Genomic DNA, 20,464 nt, shown 5'->3' with positions numbered 1-20,464 from the left:
AACCCTGGATTAAACCAGGTAGTGTTGAGAAATGGATCAATTTAAGCTCCTCTTGCTGCAGTGAAGACCTCAGAGAGTTGGTGGTGGGCTGGAAGTAAGATGGCCAGACCAGGAGGACCCAGTCCACTGCTGTCCTCTGCGACAGCGAGCTGCCGGGACGGGAGAGGCCTGTCAGCAGAGCGCTAGGTCCTCCACGCCCTGCCGGTTGCCAAGGAGGTGAATATAAAGCAACGTATAGTCCACTTTGCTCAGATGTGTATTCCTTTCTTGACATATGTGACTCACACTTACAGTCCTCCGTTACCAGATTGGGAAAGTTCCCAGTAGAATTTGAAACGTTTTCCTTAACATTAGGCAGGTTTTCAAAGTTTTTCCAGCGATAACAAGAAAAAAACTTTGTGAAACCTGAAATATTTCCAAACACGGAGGCGTCTTCTCAATCATCTGACAGACTCATGATTACAAGGCATTCTGCAGGATATCATCTCCACTGGTGGTCCCTGGCTAGCCAAGTCTCACGGCCGTGCTGGTCGTTTGGCTGCATGACTTGTTTTATACCCGTTTTCTTAGTTTGTCTCTTAAATGGCCTCACAGGATTCAGCTCCTCTTCTGATCCAACCGTACATCCAGTCATCGTGATTTTATCTAGATCAGCGGTCTGAACCCGCTTTGACCAAAGGAGCCATTTTCTGAGACTTTCCACTAAGTCCAGTTGTTCTGGAGGAGTAAAGTACATTTAACCTCTAAAATGAGGCCAATGCAGCTCTGGAAGTTTCATGTATAGCTTTGAGGCGCAGAGGAAACCTAGATCTTATGATGCATTTTCTTACATTTGACTTATTTTGTACCTGATTTTAACAGTTTTTAGTTGATAGTTTTGAAATTCTAGCCGTTATAACCATTTTTTTAAAGCTGTTCTATCATTTTATTTGTATTTCTTGTAGCTTGAGCTATTTTTCCCAGTTTTACTTGAACCTTTTCTGAATCCATTTTGAACCGGGAGTGGCTGATCATGTTCAATAGTACTGTGGTGTGTGACAGTAGTAAAACTAAGTTCAGTGTTTATTCACATTTCATGCGGTGAAGGCTTCATGGAGCCGCTGCCGAGGGACTGAAGAGCCACGTGTGGCTCCAGGTTGAACACCCGTGGTTAGATCTTAACTGTGCACGCTACCAGTCCATGTACGGGCAGCAGGACATTATCAAGTCTCACACCGGAGTCAGTCCCGGAGTCCAGATGGACAGGTGAGTGTGTCTGTTTCAGTAACACTGCTGGACACCTCAGGCTGGCTGGAGGAGGAAACCTGTGGGAGAACGGCTCAGACATGGGCCAGACCAATGTGCAATCCCCTACTTTAGTCCATCAATGCAAACAAATGAGTGTGGGAGCACGTGTCACTCAGTGACTGGAGAGGGACTGTACTGCCACCTGGTGGTGAAACAGGCGCTGAGCCTGTCCCACCACTGCTGCCTCCCCCCTACTCTACCTGTTTCAACTCCCCATTTTCACAAAAACACGGAATGTCTGGATCTTTCAGAAGACAGAAGTCAGTTGTCTGGCTCCACTCCACTCACTGCCACCCGTGCAGCGTGGGCCTCCACTAAAGCTGCTGGCTGTTGTTGTTCATCAGGGGTGAGCGGGGTTAAAAATCACAGCAGCAAATAACGCTTCACAGTTTATTTTTACAGTAAAGGAAATGAAAAAGTCCAAGCCAAGCGCCTCGGTGAAGGTCCTCTCTGCCTGCAGTCCACAACAGACGACATGAAGAAAGGAAGCGTATAAATACGTTTTTTGAAGGGGGGATAAAAACAACGTAACTGTATTGCTGTTGGTCACCCGGTTCAGTCCAGGACATTACATTTGTTGTTGATTGACAGGAAGGTCAAATGACTTCGTTCTTAGTGTTCAAGGTCAAATTTAAACGGATAAATTTATTGATAACAATTAGACAGCTGCAGAACACAGCTCCATTTAGAACATATGTGAGAGAAACAAGTACGGACAATGCATGGATCCCAGGCTTGGAGTGTCTTAAAAAACCTGCAGTTTTACTCTGTGGAGGAAAAAAATTAGGAAGAACTCTTAGAGGGGATCATTTGTAATATGAACTGACATGCAACTCCCATTACGTTTGTTAAATTAATGAAAGAAAAAGATTACTTGTTAGGAAAAAAACACCTGAACATAAAACACACTCTTCAAAGGTTTCACACAGTTGCGTTGCCAATAGCAGGCCTTTCCGTCATTGTGATTGTGTAAAATATCTTCCCTGAAAGCACATTAATAAGTCAAATAATCCATGAGAAAGTCAGACGTTTCTAAATCATGCAGGAATTATCATCTGTTGAAAGAATAAAGTCATTGACTCCAAAATGAAGATCAAAATGTTCTAAACTGTGAAAATTGGTGAATTAGATGATGTGGTGTGAATTATTCCTCAGTGAAACTAACATGGCACACTGGAGGAAAATAGTCCCAGAAATGAAAGTGGCCCAAACGCCACATCTTGACCGTGTGATGTTCATTCGTCTGAGTGAGTTGAAGCTGGAGCACACACACACCTGCCACCAACAGATCCTGAACCTGCTCCCCGTGACCACCTGCTCCCTGACCCTGGGATCATGATGGAGGAGGATAACATCTTCATCCGTTCACGTTGACTGGTAGCTGTAGCTCTCCACAGTGTCCACTAGATGGAGCCACAGCTACAGTTTGATGCTGAATGGAGAAAGAAAACTGAAGTTTAACAAGCTTTACCATTCTTTAACAAATCATGACAGGTTACAAATAAAGTTTACAAATATAATTTAAATAAAGGTTTACTGTTGAAAAAAAATCTACAATTTAAATGAACATTCAAGCCTCATGAGCTGCATGTTTAAGTTCTGTTCAGATAGAAAAGGTCTGCTTTGCATGTTGCATTTGTTGACCAAGGTCATTTTAATACACTTTGAGCAATACGTGCTTTTGATTTTTAATTGAATCGAACACATACTACTAATAATACATAAATGTATGAATGTTAAAAAGTCACCAGTACTAGTAGTTTTTGAAAAGAGTATTTTGTATTTTCACCTTTCTTAAAAAACAGCAGTAGTTTACTTGGGATTGAGTGCAATCTGTTCATTGTGATAGGAAAAAGTTTGCATGATTAAAACAAAAACAAATAAGAAGGTATCTATGAAACATTTATTGCTTAAAGAATACAACTCTTGTAGTATATAAGCAATGAGAAGTGTACAACTAGGTTACACCACCGATTGACTGGTCACAAAGCAAAGACATGTTGATACTGCACCTGAGGAGGGGGTGGAGTCACAATAATCCTATTTCATTACGTCTGGAGCCAGCAATGACAATACCCAAACCTTCATTAAAAAGAAGAAAAACAAAAACAACCAACAATCCCGGCTGCTTTCCATCTTTGGTTGCATGAGGCAAAATGAAGTTATTTTCAACGTGTAGCTAATTGCCAAATACTGTGGGTGGTTCAGAGTAGACAGGAAGGCAGAAGGGAAGTTTCTATACAGAGGGGCTTAAAGGGACTTCAGTTTTCTGTGGAATAAAACTTCGCTCGTCCATTTTCTAAACCTGCTGGTCTGTCTGAGGGCGGCAGGGTGCTGGGGCGTCATGTGGGCGAGGGCGGGGTCCACCTGACCGCTCAGCACGCCACGACAGGGCCGCACACACACACGCGCACACACGCACACACACACACACACACACGCGCACACACACACACAGTGACAACAATAACCTATGTGGTGCAGTAACTGAAGGAGCCAAAACATGGGAGGAATGGAAAACAAGAGAAGAAGTCGTGGTCGCGTCAGACAGCACCTGCTTCCAGTGGGATCCGTGATGCGTCCAGAAATCTACAAATCACAACCACATACTGGAACATTCAAGGAGAAATCCAAGTAAAATCAGGCTGATCTTCACCCCCTCCCTCCCACGTCTACCTCATTACTGTCTCTTCCATACGTGCGCCTGAAAACGCCGCACTGGTGTCTGCCAGCGGCTGTCAAACGTGTCCCGTGTCTGCCTGGGACGCCGCCGCCGCCGCCGCCAGGAATTTGACACGCCGAAAGGGGTTCAGACAGACGCAGGGGGTCCAGGGGTTCACATGTCGTCTTCATCGTCGTCGTCGTCGTCATCGTCGTCGTCGTCCTGAGAGGTGCAGGACTGCTGGGAGGCGCTGGTGGACGCCACCGCCATGTCCACGGACTGAGTGGTGGCCTGCTGCATCTGCAGCCACTCCTGCTGAGCCAGCTCCGCCTGCTGCTGCCGCGCCTGCAGCCACAAGCACACAACACCGGTGAGGGGCTTCTGCTGGAGACGTGACGGCGGCCGGGAGGCCCTGCAGCACGTCCTGACAGACGGATGCAGCAATACTCCACTGGCTTTACTGAGCTGGTCAGAAAGCCTTCATGAACCACAGCGGCGGGGACAAGTGGGTTTGTGGAGGGGCTTTCTGACCAGCTCCACCGCCACGTACCTTGGCAAACAGTTCCTGCTGCTGTCTGAGAAGCTCCTCCTCCGGGATTCCCAGGTTCTCCAGTCGAGAGTTGGCCTTCCTTCTCTTCAGTGCCACGGTTTTACACTCCTGCACAACTTCTTTCACGTTGGCGATGTACGATCCAAAACCAAGGCTCTCGAGCGCTGCAACGAGAGAGAAAAGAAGGTTCAACACTTACCCTGTGGTCCGAAGCCAGATGAGGCCACTCATTGCTCCGGAGGTCAGATTCCAGCCAGAAACATCCTAAACCGAGTTTCTGCTGGATAAAGGTGCTCGGAGCGCCGTGAAGCAACGTCTGATCAGCCCAGCTGATTGGCCAAACAGGCTGACGTACTGAAAACGAAAGCACCGCGCATGGAGACGTCGGCACGCTGTAGGGCTGTAGAGCTGGATGGATGAATCAGCCATCGGTGCATTTCTCAAACTGAGGCGTCTGCCTCCATGGGGAGTTCAGAACTGGTGTGTGAAATAAACAGTAAGTTAGTCAGCGTCCCATCTGCCACGACGTGCCTCGCTGGACCGAAATGCAGATATTACGCTCAATAACACCAAACTTTCTAAAAAAAAAACAACAACTTTGCTTTGTGTGAAGTGCCATAAACACAGGTGAACATGAGCATATTGCCGCTGCCGCCGAGCGCCTGTGTTTTCATCCTGTGACCAGAACATGGAGAGAAACCTGCACCTCCAGTCGTGCTGCGTGGGGCGTTTAAGACAACCAGCAACAACATTTAAAGCCGGTGTCTCGAGCGGTGGCAGCTCTACTGGACATTCCCAACACCACCAACTTCATGAAACACCTACAAAAACATCAAGGGAAACAATATGAACACTTTTTACAGAATGGTGCAAAGAACAAAAACGAGCCACGACAACGATCACTGCAGGAAATACTTCAGAAAATGTGCAAAACTTGCTCCAGAGACCCCAAAGCAAAAATGATCAAGACAAAAATAGTCAAATTCCTTCTGCTGGATGAGCAAAACCTTTATGTTTTGATTATACCTATTTATCTGCAGCTGGTGTATCAATGTATACAGGTCATGTTAAATTTTGAGGAAATTAAAGATGTACTCTTACTGGTTCTAATCACACGCTGCGCTCAGATTAGAGGCTGCTACTTTCATTATAAATGGGGCTAATGCTGAGCAGGTTAATGGAGCCACACTGCTGAGCATCACCACAGACAAAGTCCTGCGTCTGTCCACACAGAGCTTACAGCAGGGACAATGCAGTAGATAAAGTGCTGCACAGCAAATTCCTGGAGGTGCATGAGGTGAAGAGCCTCGCCTGGTCTCTGCACACCTCCTCCATCCTTAAGAGGGCACATCACCACCTGACCTTCCTGCGGGGGCTAAAGAGAGCGTTTCTACAGAGAACCAGAAGAACGGGCGCTAACCAGAGCCAGGGCAGCAGCGTCTCTGACCAGGAGGCAGGAGAGAGGGCCGAGGGCTGCTGAGAACATCAGCGGGGCCTCGCTACCACCGATCAGGGACTTGGCAGAAACACGTTGTCCGTTAGGAGCACTGGGGATCACCAGGGACGTCAGGCCACTCACCCGTTTCCTCTGCTATTCTCCAACAAGAAGTTCTGCAGCCTGAGACATAAAACTGTTCAGTTCAGAAACAGTTTTTTTTCCCACCACCATCCATATTTGAAACAGAGGGAGGGAAATAAAGCCACTATCAATGGACTTTCACAGGTGCAATTACCACGGGACACGCAAAAGCCTCTCATTTCAGTCTGATTTTACAGATTTATTCTCATGCACGGCCTCACCACGCCAGTGTTCATAACTTATTCTACCCGAGCCACTGTTCATCGAGTGTGTTTTTCACAGACTCTGCCTTGTCATTGTTGAAAACTGTGATTTGCCTGAATGACAATAAAAGAAAAACAAATCTGAATATCAATAATATAGTGTCTAAAATAAGTAGGAGTATTTCTATCATTCTATCATCAAACTGAGTACATACCGTTTAGCAGACAGCACAATCAAAATCCGTGTCCAGCATTCAGTCTCGTCCTGTGTATACTACTGCCCAGCAGTTTGATCCACAACGTCAAAGAAAGTCCTCACTAAGCCCCAGCTTTTTCAGAACAGAGCTGCAAGGCTGGGCCTTCATTAACTGGGCCTTCTAGACTGCTAGACGCAAGGTGAGTCTCCACAAGCCCAGGCTGTTTTCCCCAAAGGAGCTACACATCATTACAATAGCAACATGCTGAGAGCTGTGGCTTTGCCCTACCTCAGCCCTCCATACAGCTATTACACACCTTACACACCAGGAAGGTCTGCCGCCACAGACAGCTGGGAAGTGGGAAAGCACTTCTCAGAGGAGGACTGTAGAAAGCAGCTGCAAAAAAGGAAATGTGGCTGCATCTGTTCGGATTTTGCTCCACACCACAGTGTATTTTAGTTTTAATGGGGGGCCGTGAATGTCTCTATATTGTAAATAATGTTTATTGGATAGGTTGTGGGTTCCTTAAGTGCTCTATGATTATCATACCTTTCGGGATCCCATCAAGAACATTTCACATGTCACTGCTGCGGGGAACGAATGGGGATTTTGAAACAAAAACAAACAATAAAGGAAGAAGCAGCCCCGAGTGAGAAGCCCCTGCGCAAGGCAGCAGGTGCAGGCACACCCCCAGCCGCGTCCCAGAACAGAGCCAGAAGCGGCGCTCACCACTGATGACATGCTCCGGGGAGATGGTCTTCTTGTCGGACTTGTTACAGATCTCGTTGGCTTCCGACGACACCAGATGGATGAACTCCGTGCAGCAGTTGACCACCAGCTCCCGGGCGTCGTTGGCCACCCGCACATTGGGGAGGGTTTCCTTGATCATCTTGTTGATAGCCGCTCTCGGGATGGTTAGGTCGTCGTCGTTTCCCGAGGAAGAAGCCATCGTGGCGAGTGCAAAAACAAAAATAAAAGAAAAAAGGCACACACGCAGGCGAGCCGCCAAACACAAGTCACAACGTCCGAGCAGCCTCCAGGGTCAGTTTCAGTTTCCTCAAACTTCAGAGTGCTAGCCCGCTAACTGTGCTACCCGGGAAAACCGAAAGGTTTTTATAAACAGGGAATCTGATCTTACAAAAAAAGCACGAGTTAAAGCACGAAAAGAAAGACACGTCCGATGAACACGTCGGTACAGTGAAAGCGAGAGAAAGCCCAGCCAGAAACTCACCGAGCCGGCTAGTGCAGTTACAGGGAGCGTGGTGGGCGCCAGGCTAGGCTAGGCTAGGCTAGGCTAGGCTAGGCTAGGCTAAGCTAGGCTAACAATGAAGCGCGTCCAGCATGTGGAACTGAATGTTCCAGAGACGCCGCTTGCAGTGGATGCCGCCTACCGCGCAGCCGCAGACAAACCACGCACAGACGCAAAGCGCGCACTTTAGTCCGAAGACAACAGCAACGAAGAAGAAAAAAAACCCGGAGCTCTTTGTTACTTAAAAAAGGCGCATTAAGCCCCCTCATCAGCAGGTGCTGCCACCTATTGTTCACTCCGGGACAGTGACGGGAAATACATCACGGAAATACACTTTTTACAAGAGAGTCGGTTCTTTTTCTCCAGGTTCTTCAAGAGGAGTCAGTTCTTTGTGAATACTTGACTAAAAAATGTCGGCGCTTTCGGCTCAGCTTACTAAAAAGTGACGGTTCTTTTTGGCTCACATACTGAGTTGGTTCTTTTGTCAAACTCCCCCCAAAAAGTCCTCTCCTTCTCCTTCTCTGTAATACAAACAGCTCACTCTGAAAATGCATTTCATTTGAGGAAAGTGTCATTTTCCTCCCAGGCACTCCCATTCTTTTAGAGGAGATACTTTTTCACTTTAATTTGTAGTCTATTCATACTTTTTAGCTGTTTCTGCTGCTATCCCCCCCAGTGCTGTGTTTCATGTCTGTGAATTTCTCCAAGCTCATAAGACTTCTAAACCTTCATGATGAACCCCCGGTTCATATAATTTGTCTTCAAAGTGTTTTGGTCCACATATATGGACTGTTGTGTGGTCTGAGGTTATTAGCAGACAGTTTCATTCTGGCATTCTTTAAAACACACTTCTAGTTTGACAAGGTGACAGGTTTTAGTTTAGCTTCATTGATAAGTACCTACTGTCAGTTCTCCTCCTGGGTCTCTGTCAGATCTGCATTCCATAGGTTTTTATCACTTCCTGTTTAATTTACCTGTCTTGTCTCTGCCTGTGCTCACTCGCCCTTCCAGTCGGTCCGTCCTCTGAGTACTTTGACCGATCCATTTATTTTGCGATCCTGACTACTTATTTATTTGAGTTTTGTTTTCCGAGATGTCTTTTTATCGTATGTTGTGTTTTTGTGAGAGCTGCGAACCCAAATTTTGTTATGCTCTGCACAATGACAATAAAGAAGATTCTTCATTCTTACTATGCTTATTTCCTCATTGCTTGTGTATCCTTGTGTAGTTGTTGGATATTTTTATTATCATCCCATCTGTCATTACCACTCTGCATTCTGAATTTTGTTGTGTTTTTTGTTCACGCAATGTCAGTGAATTATCACACATTTATTAAATCATAAGTTATTTCTGTCTCATAGCTAGTCACCCTCTTTGTTCTTGTTCATCTGTTTCATTGATTTGCTCATTTAACAACAAATTCATCTGGCAGCTCAGGGTCGTTGTCCACAGCTAGTTTGTGAGGCCACCGTGAGGGCAGCAGTGAGTTACAGCAGGCCGGTAGGGAGGGACAGCTTGGCTACAGTAAGTGTTGTGTCTTTGGCCTAAGCTCTTAAATGAGCTTGAGGCCGCAGAATGCAGCAGCCTCTCCGCATCTGGCCGAATCCCAGATTAACACCTAAACACCTTACATAACACAGACACAATGTGTCATGGCTAAATTGGCAAAATGGCACATGTAGTGTTTTTTAAATCCTGAATGTGTTTTAAGAGACAGAGCGTCTCATTAGCGCTGTTTTACTGTCACTTTATGCCTTTTTTTGTTCAATTTCTACAAATGAATTCAGATAGTTAGGATGGTGGTTACTCACACGTGACAAGACTGTTCAAAAACAATTCAAGGGTTTTCATTTCTTTACTGGTTTGGGCATTTGCAGTCACAAAAGGGACATTGGCTGCTTGGAAATTTTGCGGCTACAGGGTGAGGCGTGGATTTAGTTGCCCTTTTCCTTTTCCAGGGTGAAACTCTTTCGACTTCTCCAGCGCAGTAGCTTGAGGAAGTTCAAGCTGGCGTTGAAAACCTTGTCGTGCTCAAAGACCATCTTGTAGAATGTTTCGATGGGAAGGTCGCCGTTGGGGTCGGCATATTTCAGCGTGGTCATGGGGGTGTACAGGGTGTTGGTCTGGTGGCGGAACGGGGGGTTCTCCGTGGTGATGATCTTGAGCGTGTGCTAGGAAGAAACAGTGAGAAGCCATGAACTCAGAGTAGAGGACGCTGGGATGTTTACAGCTGGCAGATGTTGAGGGGGCTCTGTGGTTGTCGGTACCTCGGCCACATCCTCAGCGGTCTGCCCAAGGGTTTCAAAGATTTGCTTGTAGTTCTTCAGGTAGATATTGGAGAACATGTCTGCAGTCACTTTGTCGGCTTTGCTGAGATCTGTCTTCATCCCCTCGTCGAACACCTTCCTCTCGAACTCCGTGATCACCGGACCTGGCTCGATCAGGCTGATGCTGAGAAAGAGAGAAGCACGAACGTGAGTGACACACTCCACAAACGGCAGCGGATGCCACACTCAGTGTCTTACTTGAGATTGAACCTCAAGGCTTGAACTGCCAGGCTTTCACAAAAGCCTTCCACCGCGAACTTGGACGCCGCGTAGACGTCGTTGAACAAGATGCCTAAAGCCGTGAGGACAAAGCGTTGGCACGGCGTTTCATGAAGCCCGGAGAGGAAGCCGAGCGGCGCTGCTCACCCTGGATGCCCATCACGCTGCTGATGACCACGATGTGGCCCCGTTTCCTCCGCTTCATGTCTGGCAGGATCTCCTTCAGCAGCCGCACAAGGCCAAAGAAGTTGGTGTCCATGACCGTCTTCATCTCGTCGATGGACTGACACTCGATGGGGCCGATCAGGCCCATGCCGGCGTTGCTGACTGGCAGAGGCAGTGAAGACCAGAGGAAACAGCGAAGACACAAAGTATAGCTACTGATTTATGTTGACCAGTGGCCCTGAACTTCTGACTCAGCCCCACTTTCACTGTCGTCCTCTGTAGAAGTGGAACTTTTGAAAAATGCTGAATTTCCACCTCTATCCACTAGCTTCAGCACAATCTGAATGAAGCGGTTTCAGTCTGGAAGAATAAGCATCTCGCAACATCGTCTCATGGCGCCATTACAATCCTGCGTCTCACGCTCTCTCTGGTGTTTTTTAATTAAGCAAACCATAAAAATATAAATTGATTCAAACTTTCTTGAAGAAAAAAGACTTTCTCTCATTCAGAGTAAAGTTTTTGCAGACTTACTGAGGATATCCACCCTGCGCTCAGGCAGGCTGTCCACACAGTTTTTAATGGAGTTCTCATCACACACGTCCAGCTGCTTGATCTCTAAAGTCCTGCCCAGCGTCCGGCCGGCTGCCTCCACCAACGCCTCGCCCTTACTCAGGTTCCTCATGGTAGCATAGACTACAACGGACAAAAGCACAGTGAGCGAGAACTCGACACAAACAACAAACACAAGAAAGACTGGTCACGTCTGCCGCTACTCGGAGGTATTTGATAGTTGACTTCAGTCAAGCAGTGTCCAGCACTGTGGCAGTGGGGACACATCTGGACCCTCCAGGTTGAGAATGCCATCAGAGCAACCGTCCAAAACCTCCATGTTTATAGACTTTGGACTGTTGAAGCCAACTAGAATGAAGGGAAGTTAAAGATTTTATTTATAAAAAAAAAAAAAAAGTCTTTTTCTCCAGACCAAATCACTGGACTGATAATCCAGACACTTTGGAACATTTAGGTTGGTACTGATAAAAACCCTATGGGCATCGCTGCTTCTAAAACTTTCATTAATCCAACAAAATAAGCCATCTGTTTAAAAAGCTCACGCTGTCAAAATATGAATATATAGGCCAGACAGATTCAGAGTTTTCAATTCATTTCAACCAGATTCTGCTAGTGGCACCAACATTTCGTTGATTTGAGTAGAGCTAAAGCTTTACTGATGCAGATGACGGCTAAAAGTTATCTTAACGAATCATTCTGTTAAGTCGATCAGCGTCATTTAAGGTCAGAACATTCTCTCAGTTACAGTCCGTCTCACTGGGTTAATATTCGCAGCACACTTTGATTTTCATTCAAGTCAAACACGATCAAGAAAAGAAAACACTTTTCTATGATTAGAAAAATGTGACATGAAATCTGACATGTTTTATCACAAAGAAGGGTTTTGACCAGTAATAGAAGCACAAGAAGAGCACAACTATTCATCTCTAATAAACCAGTTTTCTGAGGCAAAACAAAACAACACAGTGCTTCCAAACCCTGCTATTAATTAAAAAAGACAATTTGTGAAGTTATTCAGCATTTCAGAGCACCTTCTCTCATACCTGTGCTGCACCTGACCTGTGAAATGATTTAATTGTAAATATCCTGCAGTGTAACGACACCCTCTGAGCGCCTTTAAAGAGAGCCTTTCAGAGCAGATTTACCCATGAACCTCTTCTTTTCGTCTTTCGCGATGCGGGCAGCCAAAGCCAGGCCGATGCCAGAGGAGCAGCCGGTGATGAGAACCACCTTCTGGCTCATTGTGACTGCTCACGGTGTTCGTTTTGGATCTCCCAACAGCAGAAGTTGGCCCAGAAGCAGAAGAAGTGAAGGGACGCGCGATGTGGAATCACTTTAAGAGGCAGCCCCTTAATCCACAAGTCTGCAACTCAGCAGATACGGCCCGAAGATTACCACGGGGCACGGCCTCCCCGGCTCTGCAGCGTAATGAGGATTTATTCATGCCAGTGATCACAACTCCGGCTTCGTAAATAAAATGTGTATCCATGTGTAGAATGCAAAGTCATGCAGACAATCAGAAAAAAAATAGAGCAATGGCTAAAAGTGGAGAAAAAAATGTTTTAAAATAACTTGTTTTCTGTAATCATGGCTTTAAAGAGTGTAAAAACATTACTGGATAAACATGGGAGCTCTACTATTCCAGTACCTCACGTTAACTGAACTTCAATAAGAGTGCACCATGGGTTTTTTTTTTATTCTTGTTTATTGCACAAACGTGTGAAAACAAATGGAAAAAAATGTGACAACAGGAAACAAAACTAAATTTCCCAAACTTTCTCAGTAAGAGTTTAATGTGCTTGTCACACACACGTGAAAAGCAGCCCAAATCTTTTTCTATTGTTGACAGACAGCGGAATAACAGCGTGTTGATTGGAGAAGTTAAAGCCCCGTACCGACCCAGCAGTTATCTCAGCCTCTAGCGTTTCCCTTTTTCTCACAGCGGAGTCCCTGACGAGAGTCCTGGCTGTTCACCAGGCTCCGGCGGGTTTTCTGGAGCTGCTCTCAGTGGTGCATGCACTCGGCGCGAGCTTTGTCCCACATGTTCGGGTCCCAGGCGTGGAACCAGCCCGTGAAGGTGGGCAGCTCCTCGCCTTGCTTCATGGTGGTGATGGGGACGCCGGTGCGGCAGGACGGGTCTGCTTTCAGGTATTCTTCAGCTGCGAGCACAGAGAGTAGGATGAAACCTCTCCCACGCCAACTCCAGCGTCAGATTCATTTGTTTTTCTTACCAAGTCCAGACGATCCTTTTATCTCCTGTTCATTGGCGTCTTTTCCGATCCAAACGAAGAGCTGGTGATTAGAAACCAACAGAGGAATTTAGGGAATCCTACAACAATAAAATGAATACTAAAGCCTAGATGTTGAATAAAAGTGGAGACACACACCTCCCTGTAAATGTCCAGGATCATAACGTCATCAGGAGCCAGGTCCGACTGTGCCAGTTCACCAGGAACCTCCTCCACCTAAACATAAGGTGACCATTACCCAAAGGGGAATATCTATCACAGGTAAGGCAGAAAAGGCCTGCGAGTGCAGAATGATTTGGTTGCAGCTCAGAGGTCGCAGGTTTTCTCTGTCACAAACGTCACGAATGCTTTCATTTTGCATCCGACACAACAGCTCCGTGTACTATCTGCACATACATCCTCAAATGTTATGTGTTTGAAGAAGGGAGGAATTTTGCTAAGAAAATTTCAGCAACAGCATCATTTTGACAGATTTTTTAACGACACAAACACTTCAACCATGTACCCTCAAAGTCTTTAATTGGAACACTCACAATCAGGTTGCCTGTTTTGTTGGAACAGGCGAACAGTCGTGGAACGCTGACAGCGTTGCGCAGGGTGATGGAGGTCTGGTAATCCGCTTTGCCACCCAGTGCCGCCCAGAACTCATCTGGTAACAGGTAGAAACCCGCAGCATTACGCCGGACACGTCTCACATGGGGGTCCTGCAGGTGATGGCGTCTCGCGCTCTGGGCTCTTACCCGGTTCCTGGGTCTCCTCCACCTCAGTAGGCGCGCCTCCAAGCAGACCAGCAACATACCGAGCGGCGTCCATCTCCTCGGCAGTGGCTCCATGTCCTTTCCAAATGGTCACAGAATTGAGCGACGACAGCACAAAAACATCGTTACTGTTCAGAGAGCTGGCGCCAGGATCCACCTGGTTCGGGAAGGGCGAGAAGTGGCGTTGGCGGTTTGCTACAGAGCATCAGAATATGCTTTCAGTGCCGCATCTGAAGCCAACCTCAACAGCTCTGGTGGCTTCGGTGGAGCTCTCTCGGATGTGGAACAGCCGCGTGCTGCCAGGCGTGGAGTCGCCGCCGTGGCGGCACGTCCCACCCAAATAGATGACCAAGGGCTTGGCCTTGAACAAGCTCACAAGGTGTGCCGGTTCTTTGCCTTGAGTGACCCGAACCTGCAGAGACACAGCAGAGGCCCAACAGCTGCACCGTCACTGCATGTCGGCTGTGAAGTGCTACGGCTACTGCCAAAACTACTCCGGGGGCGAGGGGGGATGATTCCAGTGAAGATGTATCACAGACAGAACATTTTTACAGTGACAGCATCTTACCTGTGTAGCGACTCCGCCCATAGAGTCGTCCAGGTTCACGGTGAGGAAGGCCGAAGCCGCCAGCTCGTCACGGCTGCACTTCAACCCTTGCCTATGCAGTAAAGCAACAGTACTTTGACATTTCAGTCTTAACTTGAGCAAATTGTGATTTTCAAGTCTGCGAATCAATGCTGCTGTATGAAACCAGCGAGCTGAACCATGAGACTCTCTTGCTGCAGTTTGCTGGAGTGAATACAACTTCAAGTCTGATTTACAGCAACGACCTGGAGCCAGTATTCAGAAATGGTGAAACACCCACCAGGTGTAGATGATGTGCTTCTCTCTCCCTCCCGTGTTGTAGGAGTAAAGGATCAGGTAACAGTCGCCTCCATAGAACTGTCCATATTGGTCTTCATCCACTGGTACTTTATCGCTTCCTTCCACACGCCAAATCTACAAGCATTTTGATATATATTCATAAACACAACTTTCATGTATGTGAAAAAAAAATTCAAATTAAATGTTGGATTAAATCCAAGCAGGAGACTTTACTTGAGTCTTCCCGGACCCGTCATCCACCATGCCGTGTTGGGCAGCCATGGCCTTGTTGGTGTGGAGACTGGCAGCATCAAAGGGGATCTGCTCCACCCTGGCAATGCTGCCAATGGTGTAGGCCTCCGACGGGCCTGTGGTCTCATCTTTGTCCAGCCAGTTCAAGAAAAACTGCTTGAACAACGTGCTCTCGGCCCCTGCAGGCATTACCTGGACCTGTCCAAGCCAGAGGCAAAAAAAAAAAAAAAAAAAAAAGTGATATTCCGAAACAGATGGAGATGACAGGAAGGAGGCTTTGGAAGCTAATCTAAATTACCTGAGTGTTGGGACTGTACCCTTTATCCAAGATGAAGTGGTGAGCAGCTGCAAATGCTGCTCTGCGTTCATTTTTGTTGGCGTTCTTCCCTGTAGAGTTGAATAAGGCCACGATTAAAGACATCAGAACCAGTGAAAATCAACTACCTGAGAATTAGGAGATGGAATGATTCTGACTTCCAAGAGGAAAAAACACACTTGTCAGTGGAATGTGGCCTATTTTATCCTGAATGTCACATCGCGATGGAAGCACTTCTGCCTTACACGGTTGCATGATTATATCATCGTTTGTTCATCTCCAGATTTACAAAGAGTTGACTGATTTTTGAGGTAGTCAGAGAGAAACATTCCAAGTTTCCTGTTGCACAAATGCAAACGTCTCAACTGAAATACCTTTCCAGACAAAGACCTTGTTATCTGGCCCATTGTCAAGGATGTAGCAGTCATTGGAGGAGAGCGAGTCTTGGCTGAACGGGTTCTGTTCAGCCACCACAGACGCCTCCATGACACCGGCAGCATCAGAAATCTGGACAGAAAAACAGAAAAATTGATTACCTTCAGTTCAATCTGTCCACCAAGACAGTCCAATCAAAAGAAATACGAAAGAGAACAGCGCAGAGGGCATCTGGCATTTCAAACTTCTAACAAGGAGCTGGGTTGAGCTGGATCATCAGCGGTATGAATGGATTGAGAGCCTCGGCTGGCCGCTCTGTGCAGAGCGATTGATGGAGAACGATGCTGCAGCACGGCGGAGGTCACCAGACCCAACGCCTCTCTGGTACCGTGGTGGATGACAATCCTCATTTGTGGTCTCAGGCTGTGAAAACCCAACATTCACGTCGTTACTGACCAAGTAGAGGGTCGCCTTGTTGCTGTTTCTCCTGTCAGCTGGTTTGTCACTGGTTGCTTCTGGGAGATCGGGCTTTGGTCCAAGTATCTATAAGAATCCAACATATTCCTTTACATCCTTCTGAATATTCAGAATGTTACAGTTAAAGTTTGAAAAATGGTTTACATTAATGATTTCCGAAGTCTCAGAGCCTTCGACGACCATTTCGACGACAGAGCGGCCTTGTCGCTCATTGTCCCGGATGTCTTTGGCCAACTCAGTGGACTTCAGACGCTCAAAGAAGTTGCTTTTGCTGCCGGACCAGTGGTAGATGACCTAGATTTTCACACCGGTTAGGAAAGAAGCGGTGAAAAACTGCAAATCCTAAAACTTTAACCATTTCTTTTAAACAGTCTTGGATATCTGATCACCTTTCCCAGGTCGATTATGAAGCAGTCTCCTTTGTTGAAACTGTCCCAACTCAGCTCAACCTCGGAGGCTCTGATGTTGCGACGACCTTTAACATGCAGGACGCGTTTCATATTCACAGGGTTGATCTCCGTGTGATTGAAGCCTGAGGCTACACCGCCATTCTGTAACAAAAGAAAACCACAGTATGTTTTCAAAGACAAACCAACGTTATCCACCAACGGGCGCTAACCGAATTTATTTGTAGAGGTTAGAAGCATTTGTCCCAAATTTTCATTTCTCACATCTACTGCAGCAAAAGCTTTATATTCTGAACTGGTCTAATCCCGACGGCAACATGAAAGACTTCACTCACATCTCACCGTCAGTACCGACGCAGCGCTGCAGTCACCAGAGAAAACAGTCTCCATTCAATAGTGAGCATATTCATGGAACAACATGGTGTTGGATAAAACAAGGGCTCGTATGCACAATCGGAAATGCTATGACAGTTCAAATAAAGTTTTCATCTTCCTAAAATGTAAAATGTATATAGAGAACAGATAATTGTTAAGTTTGTAGTTTGCTTTGAAATATCAAAAAAACCAAAGTACATGGTTAACTTTACCAACATAGCAATTTCACAAGAACATTAATACTGGCACCACAATACAGCAAATGAAAACTGCTTTCAACTTAGAATAACTTTGATTGAGAAAAAGACAGTTTCATGTTGACTGAAAGAATTTGAAGACACATTCGTAGGGACAGACTGTCCAGGACCAGTTACAGACTACCGTCAGTGGCTGACTGTGTCTGTGGCTATGAGGCGTTCAGCTGCCTTAAACTCTCCATGGAAACTTTCTGCAGAAAACCTGAGGGAGCAGCGAACCACTGGAACCAGGACTCCTAACAGCGTTACTCCGGGTTCGGCCATGAGGCTCCTACCAGCCAGATGCTTGGATCTCAGACTCTAAGGCCGTCTATGACAGAAACGTGCACGTATGAGGCACCTTGTATCGGATGCCATGCTTGAAGTAGGATAAAAACTCTGTCGACTCTTGGCCCTGAAACTCTAGGTACTGCCGTGGAGCTCCTCCCAGACAGTCGTCCAGCTGAGTCATTAGAATGGCAGCAGCCCCATACTCATCCTGGGAAGCTTGGCTGCCTGCAGAGACAAGCAGGGAAAAAATACAACTGTAAAGCAACTGGGGAGAGCAAGGAATATAATCTGTCCTGAGTCTGAGGTTGTGTTGAGATAATCGGTGAGGAATTCCATACCTCTCCATGAGTGGAGGCTGTAAGAAGTGCCTTTGCAGGTGAAGGCGGTGTACAGCAGAACGTAGCTGTCGCCAGTGAAGAACTCGCCGTGCAGCAAGGGAGGGACCGGCACCAACTCCATGTTCTCCACCCGCCACACCTGCAGGCCGGGCTTCTTCCCGGCACTCTCAAACACCGCGTTGGTCGACATGATCAGGGCTGAGCGAGGTCAGGTCAGGGACTGGAATAACACATCGTCCATCAATTGGAAATAAAAAAATGTAAAAATTCTTGGCTGCAATCTTATGAGTTTTGTGTTGCTTTTTTTTTTTTTTAAATATCCTTTAAGAAAAAAAAATCGGCTCAAAACAAATTTGAATCAAGCTCTGTAGATGCAGTTTCTTCCTGGGTTATGCATGGCCTTAGGATTCGGTGTTTGGAGGACTCCCCTCTGGAGCCAGTCGCTCTGGCAGAACCTGTCCTACACCTGCCGCACTGGGTTTTCAGAGCTGCGCTTCCTCTGAAGACAGACAACACCCGGTCTGCAGGGTGTGTCTTCTCCGTTTACAGGCACACTGCAGAGTAGGGCTGTGAAAAGCCACTCCCCACACAAGAGTGCACACACACACACAAACACACACAGATGAACAAAAAGCTGCTGCTCTGGAGGCTTCCTTCCCAAACCAGGGACAAAAGGACAGACAGGACAGGACGGGACAACCTCACAGCTCCTGCGGAATCCGCTGGTGCTTCTTTTGACCTTTTGACCTGGCTCTCGTGATAATCAACCAAACGCATCGACACAATTAAACAAACCATCACGGGCTGTGGGAAGGCGGTGCGCCTCGCTCGGTTTGCACGTGCAAAGTGGTGGAGTGAATGTGTGTGTGTGTGTGTGTGTGTGTGTGTGAGAGCGAGAGAGAGAGCGGTGTGTCCCTTACCTGATGAGGACAGGAGTGAGACGCTGGTCGTGGCAGAAGCTGCGCCGCTGCTCTTCCAGGTTTCCTCACCGCTGAGCTCGGCTCTTATATCAGCTCCTCAAACATCCGCATTCAGCCGGCAGGTGTGTCCGGCCGCGTCCACGCCCCGCGCGCACGGGGCGCGCACGCACCTACATCCATAGTTGGCAGTGCTCGACTTATCAACTCACAGCATTCATGTAAAGTTTAATTTGGTTTTCCATTGCACTGATCTGATTCGATTTGAATTGATTTTAAATCTTTATTTCGATCATACAAAAAAAGAACAAGTGTAAAAACAAAAACAAAAAAAAAGAAAAGTAAAGAAAGGAAAGCAGACGTCCAATGAATGCTTAACATGACAGGGTCATCACCACGTGAACGAATAATAACTTCCGTGGAAACAAACTGTAATCTGATATTTACCTTCCCTGGTCACAGACTTTTTGAGGTTTTACTAAAAAAAAATGTGCTTTGGGAAATTCATGTCGTGTTACACACTATTCAGAACATGACATTACATGACAGTCTGGATAATTTCATAACACACACCCACCTCACCGCCAACGGAACACAGAGACACACTATACTGTGTTTTTACCGTCAACAGCATGTCTGGACAAATACAACACAAACCTTATACATCTGAAGCAAAACAGTATTACAGGCTCTGATCAATCCTGCTGTGTGGATCAATTTTATTTGTAATATGAATACACCAGCAACTAAAGGCAACATTCTAGATGTTTTAATGGTGTGTTACTCATCATTTTTCATGTAATTATGTGGTGGACATGGAAACTAAACATTTCTCAGCTGAAGCAGAAGTAATGAAGGAACATGTATTGTGATCATTTGTCTGTGTCACTTCGTCTATTTCAATCTAACACCTTGAACTGTGACATGAGAGTTGTTTTGTAAGATATGCAAGGTAAAGAGATAAAGATAAAAATATAAAGGTATAAATAGATTTAAGTAAAGTTATCAGGAGGGCACTCTGAAGAGTCTGAGGAGCGAGCTAAGAGAGAAAACACATCCTCAGACACAGAGTCATCTTCATCTGGGAGTAAATCAGGCAGCAAACAGCAGGCGGTGTCCTCAAAGCCAAAAAGCTGAGCTGGCTGCGATAACCTGCTCTTCCTCTGTGCATGTACGGTGGAGTTGGCGAGCTCCTTGATCTTGTGTGAGCATGCCTTTGCAGCGGAGTGTGATTGTGTCGGTGAGCTGAGGCCTCGGTGGCGGGCATGCCGGGCGGGGAGGCTGCACACATCGGCCTGCCAACTGCAGGGCGGCCTGTTGGAACCTGAGTTTTACCGCAAGCTCCTGCAGTTTGTGTTGCATAACTTAAGGATGGGCCGCAGCCGTCAGTGTGTAACCTCAGACAAAGGCACGAACAAACAGTTTGAGCAAGCAGGGCGATCCAATATGACAAGTACTGTAGTTTTTTTTTAAAAAAAGAAAAACAACATTCCTTTTTATTATATTCCAATAGCTTACATGGTTCTCTTTGCTTTTGAAGTCTTTATAGCAGAAGTGCAGAAGAAATGCTGCAGGAGCTTTGAATAGCAGTGTGATTAAT

At 46.5% G+C, this 20,464-nt stretch overlaps 3 protein-coding genes across 6 annotated transcripts; all 3 read right to left on the bottom strand.

The window, feature by feature from the left end:
* Positions 1–1,712: 1,712 nt before the first annotated feature.
* On the bottom strand, positions 1,713–7,893 carry dr1 (down-regulator of transcription 1). Of its 4 annotated transcripts, XR_003930435.1 has the most exons (6): positions 7,208–7,893; positions 4,500–4,663; positions 3,300–4,294; positions 3,077–3,120; positions 2,563–2,719; positions 1,713–2,054 (listed from the first exon to the last, which is right to left on the bottom strand). XR_003930435.1 is itself a non-coding variant. In XM_030083089.1 (3 exons), exons 1-3 carry the CDS (start codon positions 7,425–7,427, stop codon positions 4,124–4,126), a joined length of 555 nt encoding a protein of 184 aa, XP_029938949.1. In that variant the 5' UTR covers positions 7,428–7,893; the 3' UTR covers positions 3,176–4,123. The 4 variants fall into 4 exon arrangements, 1 of the variants encoding a protein (XP_029938949.1); XR_003930436.1 differs by lacking the exon at positions 3,077–3,120; XR_003930437.1 differs by lacking the exons at positions 1,713–2,054; positions 2,563–2,719; positions 3,077–3,120 and having other exon boundaries at positions 3,176–3,876; positions 3,964–4,294.
* A 1,762-nt stretch (positions 7,894–9,655) lies between these two features.
* On the bottom strand, positions 9,656–12,287 carry LOC115381706 (retinol dehydrogenase 8). Its single transcript, XM_030083267.1, has 6 exons — positions 12,154–12,287; positions 10,970–11,131; positions 10,421–10,600; positions 10,253–10,346; positions 9,995–10,178; positions 9,656–9,898 (listed from the first exon to the last, which is right to left on the bottom strand). The coding sequence occupies exons 1-6, from the start codon at positions 12,248–12,250 to the stop codon at positions 9,662–9,664; spliced, it is 954 nt and encodes a 317-aa protein (XP_029939127.1). The 5' UTR covers positions 12,251–12,287; the 3' UTR covers positions 9,656–9,661.
* A 407-nt stretch (positions 12,288–12,694) lies between these two features.
* scinla (scinderin like a) lies at positions 12,695–18,970 on the bottom strand. The gene is made up of 17 exons (XM_030083460.1): positions 18,868–18,970; positions 17,948–18,167; positions 17,680–17,834; positions 16,690–16,851; positions 16,445–16,594; positions 16,280–16,366; positions 15,823–15,955; positions 15,431–15,519; positions 15,115–15,330; positions 14,882–15,015; positions 14,584–14,674; positions 14,257–14,427; positions 13,998–14,172; positions 13,791–13,906; positions 13,396–13,473; positions 13,240–13,300; positions 12,695–13,167 (listed from the first exon to the last, which is right to left on the bottom strand). Exons 2-17 carry the CDS (start codon positions 18,135–18,137, stop codon positions 13,013–13,015), a joined length of 2,163 nt encoding a protein of 720 aa, XP_029939320.1. The 5' UTR covers positions 18,138–18,167; positions 18,868–18,970; the 3' UTR covers positions 12,695–13,012.
* Between the last annotated feature and the right edge of the window lie 1,494 nt (positions 18,971–20,464).

Source organism: Salarias fasciatus, chromosome 23 (assembly GCF_902148845.1).
Source record: "Salarias fasciatus chromosome 23, fSalaFa1.1, whole genome shotgun sequence".
NCBI classification, from domain to species: Eukaryota; Metazoa; Chordata; class Actinopteri; order Blenniiformes; family Blenniidae; genus Salarias; species Salarias fasciatus.
This window is presented reverse-complemented; position numbering and strand designations above follow the sequence as displayed.

What these genes read in the sequence shown, in the direction of transcription:
- dr1 (XM_030083089.1), bottom strand. Translation starts at nt 7,427, where the DNA reads ATGGCTTCTTCCTCGGGAAACGACGACGACCTAACCATCCCGAGAGCG. An exon ending in CCCGGAGCATGTCATCAGTG is followed by an intron (nt 4,664 to 7,207) that starts GTGAGCGCCGCT and finishes CTCTCGTTGCAG; the next exon opens with CGCTCGAGAGCCTTGGTTTT. An exon ending in AGCAGGAACTGTTTGCCAAG is followed by an intron (nt 4,295 to 4,499) that starts GTACGTGGCGGT and finishes TTGTGGCTGCAG; the next exon opens with GCGCGGCAGCAGCAGGCGGA.
- LOC115381706 (XM_030083267.1), bottom strand. Translation starts at nt 12,250, where the DNA reads ATGAGCCAGAAGGTGGTTCTCATCACCGGCTGCTCCTCTGGCATCGGC. An exon ending in CGAAAAGAAGAGGTTCATGG is followed by an intron (nt 11,132 to 12,153) that starts GTAAATCTGCTC and finishes TGTCCGTTGTAG; the next exon opens with TCTATGCTACCATGAGGAAC. An exon ending in GCGCAGGGTGGATATCCTCA is followed by an intron (nt 10,601 to 10,969) that starts GTAAGTCTGCAA and finishes TGCCTCTGCCAG; the next exon opens with TCAGCAACGCCGGCATGGGC.
- scinla (XM_030083460.1), bottom strand. Translation starts at nt 18,137, where the DNA reads ATGTCGACCAACGCGGTGTTTGAGAGTGCCGGGAAGAAGCCCGGCCTG. An exon ending in GGAGGAGACCCAGGAACCGG is followed by an intron (nt 13,907 to 13,997) that starts GTAAGAGCCCAG and finishes ACCTGTTACCAG; the next exon opens with ATGAGTTCTGGGCGGCACTG. An exon ending in ACAAAACAGGCAACCTGATT is followed by an intron (nt 13,474 to 13,790) that starts GTGAGTGTTCCA and finishes CCTTATGTTTAG; the next exon opens with GTGGAGGAGGTTCCTGGTGA.